The 7,966-nt window shown below is 67.1% G+C and overlaps 1 protein-coding gene across 1 annotated transcript; it reads left to right on the forward strand.

The window, feature by feature from the left end:
* Window positions 1-5,097: 5,097 nt before the first annotated feature.
* On the forward strand, window positions 5,098-6,312 carry FUT7 (fucosyltransferase 7; the record flags this gene model as incomplete). Its single annotated transcript, XM_082657150.1, has 2 exons — window positions 5,098-5,204; window positions 5,297-6,312. The coding sequence occupies exons 1-2, from the start codon at window positions 5,192-5,194 to the stop codon at window positions 6,310-6,312; spliced, it is 1,029 nt and encodes a 342-aa protein (XP_082513276.1). The 5' UTR covers window positions 5,098-5,191.
* Window positions 6,313-7,966: the final 1,654 nt, after the last annotated feature.

Consider the following 7,966-nt stretch of genomic DNA (forward strand, 5'->3'; position numbering starts at 1 on the left):
ACAAGCCAATTAAAGTACATTTCAAAACTTTGGCTGGGTGTGCCGGAGACTGACCTCCCCCCTCCCCGCCACTGGGAGGGACCCTGGAGCGGGCCTCAGGCTTCCTTCCACGCCCCTAGAGAGGCGGGATCTCTGTGCCCTTCGTGGGAAGACCCTGTCACCGCCTGCTGGAGAAGGGAGGCTTTATTTTTCCTAGGCAGAGGACCACCCTAACCTCTTTCTCCTCCAGGCCTCCCCCCACCAACACTCGTGCCCCAGAGCCGGGGAGGGGAGGAGTGCGGCGCAGGGCCAGGCCAGTCTGAAGTTGATGCCCCTCCCTCAAGACCCCGTCCTCTTGTGTGATAAAAAGGGCTGGGAGCGGGCACCCCAGGCCTCCGTTCCTGCCCTGTGTCCACATGGGCTGGAGGGCGGGGAGGGACGGCATGCAGGATTGACTGTGGGCCCCTGCAGCCTGTGCGGGGGGCACGCCAGGCGGAGCGACACAGGCTGCACACAGGTGGGTGGGCCAGGTCAGGGGACAGAGGTGGCAGGGGCCCTGAGTGTCAGGAGCTGGGTCTTGGTGCACCCCAATCCCCCGCCAGGGAGCAAGGAGGCCAGTGGAGGGGGAGGGGACCTCCAGCTGAAGGCCCGGAGTGGTGGCCGAGCTTCGTGGTCAGAAGTGCCGAGACTGGGCCTGGCAGCGGGGTTTCTGGGGTCCAGGGGCAGCGGGGCCTGGTGCACACAGGGTGTGGGTATCACACCTGTCTGCCTCCCCAAGGCTGGGAATGAGGGATGGGTTGGGTTCAGAAGCCCCTTAGTGATTCCTAGGGGTGGGGCGTCTGGAGAATGCTGGATCTCTGGCTCCTAGATGGATGGGGGCAGCCGTGAATGGGGAGCACAAAGCCAGTCTGGGACAGTCAGTTCCCTGAGGTGGGGCTGGGCCGGGGAAATGGGGTTGGCTCTGCTTAGAGCTAATGGCTTGTCCTAAAGCGGTATGTTTCTGGGGCTAGAGCCCACCCCTGACTCCTGGGCCGTGGCCTTGGGCTGGCCCTCAGCAGGAAGCCTCAGTTTTCCTTTGAGGCACTGGTGTGGGAGATGAAATGGGCCGGGTACAGGGAGCTGGGAATGAGGGTAGGGTGGGATGCAGGCAGGACGACGAGGACTGCTGTCCACTGTCATCTAATCTGTATCGTGAGGGGAAATGGCCACGAAGAAAACTGGGGGGCAGAGAGGTTAAGTTCCCACTCAAGAGCAAGGCACCCAGCTGATCCGGCCAGGCCAGTCCGTCTCGCCAGCGGGACCTGCAGACCCAGGGCCGGCGGCTCCCCTGGAGCCCTGGGGTCAGTCCCCGGGCTCCTGGTACTTGCCTTTCCCACCTCGTGCTGGCCTGACCGGGGCAGAGAGCGGCCACCCTACGTGCTGACCACTGTCACCTTCCAGACGACAGCACCTAGGCAGCAGGAGTGGGGAGCACGCAGCCCCAGCCCGAGGGGCGCCTCAGGGAGAGAGAGCCAGAGCCTGGCTACCCAGCTGTCTGCCCCAGGGGTGGGCCTGAGCAGAGCCAAGTCCAGACACGTGCCCAGAGGCCCCCTGGTGGCCATGCTCCCAGCCCCCGGCTCCTGCAGGAGCGGGCTGAAGGCGGCAGAGGGAGCCCGCACACCCTTTACTCCCAGAGAGAGGGTGAGGCAGGGGCTCAGGGAGTGCCTTTGGGAAGGTGGGCGCCCAGGCTGGCAGGTGGCCAAGGGCGCCCCAGGTTGGGGGTGCAGCTGAGGGAGCAGCACGAGGGCAGTGCCGGAGGGCAGTCACAGCAGGCAGCAGCCTCCCCGTGGACCACCTGGAGGCCACCAGCCCCGCCAGCCCTCCTTCCCTTCCTGCCCAGGCTGTGGAGCATGGCCACATCCTGTCCAGGGGGAGCTCCAGGACCTGCTGGGGGCTCCTCCAGGGCCCTGGGGTGGTGCAGGGTGGGGACTCGGAACCCCGGAGCATCTCAGCCACCCAGGCTGTCGGGAGGACATCTCCTCCTGGGGTCTGCAGCTGGGGAGGCTCCCACTGCCTAGGCTCTTGGCTAGGGGGCCACCCCACCCCGCGGCCTGTGCCAAGCACCATCTTGGCCCCAGGGTCTATGCTGGGCTGTGGCAGTGTCACCCTCTGGCACCTGCACTCGGGAGGACAGAGGCCAGGGAAGCTTCCTAAGGAGCGGAGGCACACATGCATCACCGGCCCCGCTCCCCCCCCACGCCCTCTAGTGAGAACCGGGTGGCGGTGGGGTGAGGGCTGCCAGAGATGGGGCCTGTGAGAGTCCCAGGTGGGCTCAGGGCTCCTGGTGCGGTGGCCAGGAAAAGTGCTCGTGGGCAGGGCACCTGGGCTGGGGACGGGAGCAGCAACTCCAGCCCCAGGGCAGCCCCCTGCACCCCAGGGCCTGTGAAAGGAAGGGTGGTTGAGGATTTGACCAAGCAGGGGCCGGCTCTGTCTGAGCTCGCCTGGGGCCAGTGGAGGCCAAAAAAGCCAGATGGGGAGCGGACATGGAACTGCTCGGGGCCTTGCGCCCGGTGAGTGGGCTGAGGGAGGCCCTCCTCCCTGGGGGACCCCAAGCCCCTGCCCTCCCTTCCCTGACCCGGTCTGCTGGCCCCTAACTCGTTGCGGAGGCTGCCGGAAGGGGGATCCTCTTCCCTTGGGCCCTGGGCAGTGGGAAGCAGGGACCCTGGGGAGAGGCTGGGGGCCGTCTGATCGGTGCCCGCCAGGAGGCTGGCCCTGGAGCAGCCCTGCGCTCAGCTGCGGGAGTGACCCTGTGTTCCTGGGTCCCAGATGCTCACGGGCTGCTAAGCTGGAGGTGGGTGCCCGCCGGCATCCCAGTGACTCCGAGGCCCAGGGCTGAGCTGGCAGGAGGAGGCGCCACTTTCCCTTTGACTCAGACGCTCTCACCTTTTTCATTTTCCTCTGAGAACCTCTCGTTCTGACCCATCTCTGGGCCAACCTTGGAGCCCCATTTCCCAGCCAGCAGGTTCTCACGAACGGGGGGGCCCAGTGACTGGCAGGCATGCCAGGGGCCCCTAGGAGCAGCAGACCTCACGTAAGGGTGGGGGAGGTTCCCTCAAGGCCACCCAGGAAGGGAGTGGGCTGCGGGTGTGGGTGAGGCCGGTGGCAGGGCCCCAGCCAGCCTGGCAGTGCAAACAGGAAGGGCAGAGGCTCTGGCAGCCAGGAGCCAGGTCACTGGCAGGCTGTGGCGGGATCAGCTCCTTCCTGCTCTCCCCCACCGCCCGAGGGGCGCCTGCCACAGGCAGAGGGGGTGTTCTCCTCCGGGGACCCTGTGCCAGGGAAGAGACGCCTGGGTGGGACCAAAGGCCCAGTGCCACTGTGGTCCTCTCTCTAAATGACGGGTGCCGGAAGGGCAGGGGTGGCAGCAGCTGTCTGCTCCGGTCAGGGCCTGACGCTGGCCCGCGGGAGCCAGGCCTGGCGGCTGCATCCACACCTTGGGCCACCAGATGGTTTCCGACCGATCCCGCAGGCCCCGCTCCGCCCCCTGGACGATGTTGCACAAGGCCTCACCGCAGCTCAGAGGTTATGCAGGGGGTGGGGAGCCTCAGAGGGGCCAAACTGCCCCCCTTCTCCTGGACTTGCCTCTGTCCCCCTCCATGGGTCTGCCACCAGCTCCCCGGTTCCTGCCCTGAGGGAACCAGCCAGTCCTCACCGGAGGGCGGGAGTTGGGGGAGGCCAGCAGCCCCGGGAGCCCGCGTGGATCAGGACAGGGACTTCGGGGCGATGGGAGGCGCCCAGGATGGCGTGGGCGGCAGATCCGACCACTGGTTCCTGGTTGCTGTTCCTTCCACGACACCCAGCCCGCAGCCTCCAAAAACTGGACTGGCCTGAGGCCTTTAGGACACTAGCATGAGGACTGGGCCTTGCCTAGCCACGTCCAGCCAGGTTGAAGGAAGCTGATGGCTGAGCGCTGGGTGCAGGCCAGAGCCAGGGCCGTCCAGCTCCGAGGAACCAGAGCAAAAGGGGAAGAAACAGGACCTCCATGCCTGGGCCTCCAGGGCTGGCCGGACGGCGGGGGAGGAGAGGGACTCTGGACTTCAGCCTTCCTTTTCCTGGAGCGGGTGCCAGCCCCCTGCCCACGTCAGGGACAGAGCGACTCCTTCCCTTTCCAGCCTGGAAAGCCCCCTCCCTGCCCCCACTCCCACCCTGGGCTGTGGGACCTGGAAGAAGAGACCTGGAGACCCCAAGGGCAGGCCTCCCACCCCAGGTTCCTGCAGCTCTTCCCGGCCCGGCCAGAACCTGGGCCCCGCCGCCGGGGCTTCCACAGACACGGTTCCTTGGGAGGGAGAAGAAGGTGTGGCAGCCCCACAGCCCGCGCCGGGGCCAGGCCCAGCCCGGCACCTGCCCACCACGGGCGCGTGCTGGGGCCTTGTGTGGGCAGACGCTCCTAGGACCCCTGGACGGAACCCCTCTCTGGGAACCTGGGTTCTGGGACAAAGGTGTCCTAGAGGCAGCAGGGGTGGGGTGGGGTGGAGTGGCCCAATTAGAAGCAAAGAATAGGACAGACCTCAGCCTCCTGGCAAACAGCTGAGTGCAGCACATCTGCGGCAAGAGGGTCTGGGAGCCCACAGCGGAGCTGAACGGGCGGTGAGCAGGGGAAGTGGGTGATGACACAGCACTGGGGGAGGTGGTGCTGGCCGGGGCTCGGCTGGCCTCCGAGGGAAGCGTGCCTGCTGTCCACGGGCACCCCAGGCCTGGGCAGCAGGCAATAGCTGGGTGCTCAGTGGCTGGGCCACCCTTCTGGGGCGGGGGCCACCTCCGCTCAGGATGGCCTCCCTTTCCCTGAGGTCCCACGGGCCCTCTCCTCCTCCTGCCTCCCGTGCCTGCCCCGTGCATCACCTCCAGGCCTTTCCAGAGGCCAGCCGGGTGGGGGACACGGTCCTGGACCCTGGCTGGGCGCCCTTCCTGTAGCCGCCTCCCCTCAGCAGCCAGAGGGCTAGAGGGGGAGGCGGGGTGAGTATGGCAGCGATGCCATAGGTCACCTCGGGGCGGGGGCGAGGGCGGGACGGGAGCGGGAAGGTACCCTGGTTGCCCTCCTCCTGAGCAGATGAAAGGACGGCGTTTCGAGGTGGGGCTGGGTGCAGGGGTGCAGCCGTGATTTCAGGGCATCCCCGTGCAGCCGCGGCTGTGATTTGAGAACCTCCGGCTTCTCGAGTAATTAATCTGGGAGCTGCCAATGCATAATGCCGGTGAGTGTCTGGTCTTCGGGGAAGCTTGGGCTGGGAGGATGGGGCCTGGGGTGAGCCCGAGGAGACAGCCTCTCTTCCTGTGTCCTGTGCAGGGGTAAGCCCCGCTCCAAGGCCTCGGGCTTTGGGGGGCCTGGCGGTAGCGGCTCTTCTCTCGGCCCTCTGGCTCCTGTGGCTGCTCAGATCGGCTCCTGGGGGAGCTCCGGCGCCCCAGCCCACAATCATCATCCTCATCTGGCACTGGCCCTTCGCCAGCCAGCCCCCAGAGCTGCCCAGCAATACCTGCAGCAGCTACGGTGTGGCCCACTGCCGCCTGACCACCAACCGCAGCCTGTTGGCCAGCGCCCACACCGTGGTCTTCCACCACCGAGAGCTGCAGACCCGGCAGGCCCGCCTGCCCCTGGCCGAGCGGCCGCAAGGGCAGCCCTGGGTGTGGGCCTCCATGGAGTCGCCCAGCCACACCCGCGGCCTCGGCCGCCTCCGTGGGGTCTTCAACTGGGTGCTGAGCTACCGGCGTGACTCAGACATCTTCGTGCCCTACGGCCGCCTGGAGCCCCGTGAGGGGCCTGCGCCGCCGCTGCCGGCCAAGAGCAGGGTGGCCGCCTGGGTGGTCAGCAACTTCCAGGAGCGGCAGCGGCGCGTGCAGCTGTACCGGCAGCTGGCGCCCCACCTGCAGGTGGACGTGTTCGGCCGTGCCAGCAAGCAGCCCCTGTGCGCCGACTGCCTGCTGCCCACCGTGGCCCGGTACCTCTTCTACCTGTCCTTCGAGAACTCCCAGCACCGAGACTACATCACCGAGAAGTTCTGGCGCAATGCGCTGCTGGCCGGCACGGTGCCCGTGGTCCTGGGCCCCTCGAGGGCCACCTACGAGGCCTTTGCCCCACCTGACGCCTTTGTGCACGTGGACGACTTCGGCTCGGCCCACGAGCTGGCCGCCTTCCTCACTGGCATGAACGAGAGCCGCTATCGGCGCTACTTCGCCTGGCGAGACCGGCTCCGAGTGCGGCTGTTCGGCGACTGGCGGGAACGCTTCTGCGCCATCTGCGCCCGCTACCCCCACCTGCCCCGTGGCCAGGCCTACCAGGACCTCGAGGGCTGGTTCCAGGCCTGAACTCTGCCGCCTGGAGGAGGCAGGGGAAGGTGGCTGGGAGCCGGAGGTGTGGGCGGAGGCCTGGGTGTTGAAATCCAACCCCCCGGCATCCGACCAACCCCCATGGGCAACCCACAGGCTGACTTGGGGTCTGGGGATGGAGGCCAGGAAGCAGGAGTAGCCTTGGCAGGCTGCCCGGAGGTGGAGGCGGGTGGGCACTGGAGCCACTATTTGGGGGCAGAGGTGTGAGCAGGGAGGGAGCAATGGGGGTGCACGTCGCTGGGGCCCATCAGAGTTGAGAGGCTACGGAGGCCCTCCCTCCCCACCTTGATCATACCTTGGGCCGGTCAAGGCTGTCCTCCTGAGGTCTGTGGGGGCAAAACCTGTAGCCACGGTCCCCTCGTCCGGGACGTGCAGGCTGGAGCCCCGCGTACAGACCTGTGTGGCCCGGACCCGAGACAGCCAACCAGCTTCTTGGGCTTTTGGCAGCCTGCAGTCAGTCCCCTCGGGGGAGGGGACACCAATCAATAAAGAAACAAAGGACGCGGATGGCATGGCACGCGTCGAGTCTGCTTCCCGCTGCCACCCTGGCCACACGGGCCTTTGTCCTGGCTGGATCCCGCCCTCTCCATCCCAGACCTCTGTCCTCCCAGCTTGCTTCAGCCGCACTGAAAGGCACCGCAGCAGAGAGCCTTCCCTGACTCCCCGAAGGCCTGGGGGCGGAGAGCAGAGGCCGAGGACAGAAATGCGGCTGGGGCGGGGGAAGGTGCCCCATCTCGAAGGCCTTGGGATTTCATTCTCGGGCTGCAGGGTGTCCGAGGTGTGACGAGGTCTGGTTTTTGACGGGGGGTTCCCTCTGACTGGTGGCTGGCGGCAGCACGGGCATCGAGGAGGCACCAGGGTTACTGCTGCAGCCGAGGGAGCCCTCGTGGCAGGCTGTGCGGGGGGGAGGGGAGGCCGATGGTGAGCCTCCGGGTGGTACTGACAGGGCCCCAGGAGCGCGTTCGCCCCGGCCCCAGGTGGGGTGGGCAGCAGGTGGAGGCAGGAAGCTGCCCGCCCCCTTGGCGTGGCTTGTGGGAAAGGCCCACCGGTGACTTCCGGCCCTGCCCTAGCCCCGGTACTGGCCGAGGAGAAGGAAGTGTCCTCAGGCTGCTGGGTGGAGCGGTTGGGGATTGTACTCTGCCCCTCTTCCTGGGACTGCTTCTCCTCGCCCGGTGAGGAAGGAGCTGGGACGGGGTGGGGAGGTGCGGCCCCCAGATCTGCCACTCAGTTTAGGATGCGTCTTCTTTGTGCAGCCCAGACGTTGGACACCACTCGGTTTGCCCGTCCCGTTCACAAGTTGGGAAACTGAGGCTGGGAGGAGCCATCAGAACCCACCGCCAGGCCTCTGTTCCCCGCAGGGGCCGGCCTGACCTCTGCTGGCCTCCCTGGGAATGGACCGCCCCACCTGGCTCAGACCCGGCCTCCGGCTGTCCCGCCGCTTGGCTCCGGCAGGCACCAAACCACCTCTGCGGAATTCACTGGACCCCAGACTCCCTGTGCAGAGGCCAGACTCACCCTCGCATATAGGGAGAAAAATGAGCCACTCACAGAGGGAGCAGCCTCAGTCTCCCCGAACTCCGGCCTACCCCGCCTGCAGGGAGCAGTTCTCTCTCTGGGTCCCTTCCCTGCCTCG

The sequence above is a fragment of the Grampus griseus genome (genome assembly GCF_964374135.1).
Source record: "Grampus griseus genome assembly, chromosome: 6".
Taxonomy (NCBI): domain Eukaryota; kingdom Metazoa; phylum Chordata; class Mammalia; order Artiodactyla; family Delphinidae; genus Grampus; species Grampus griseus.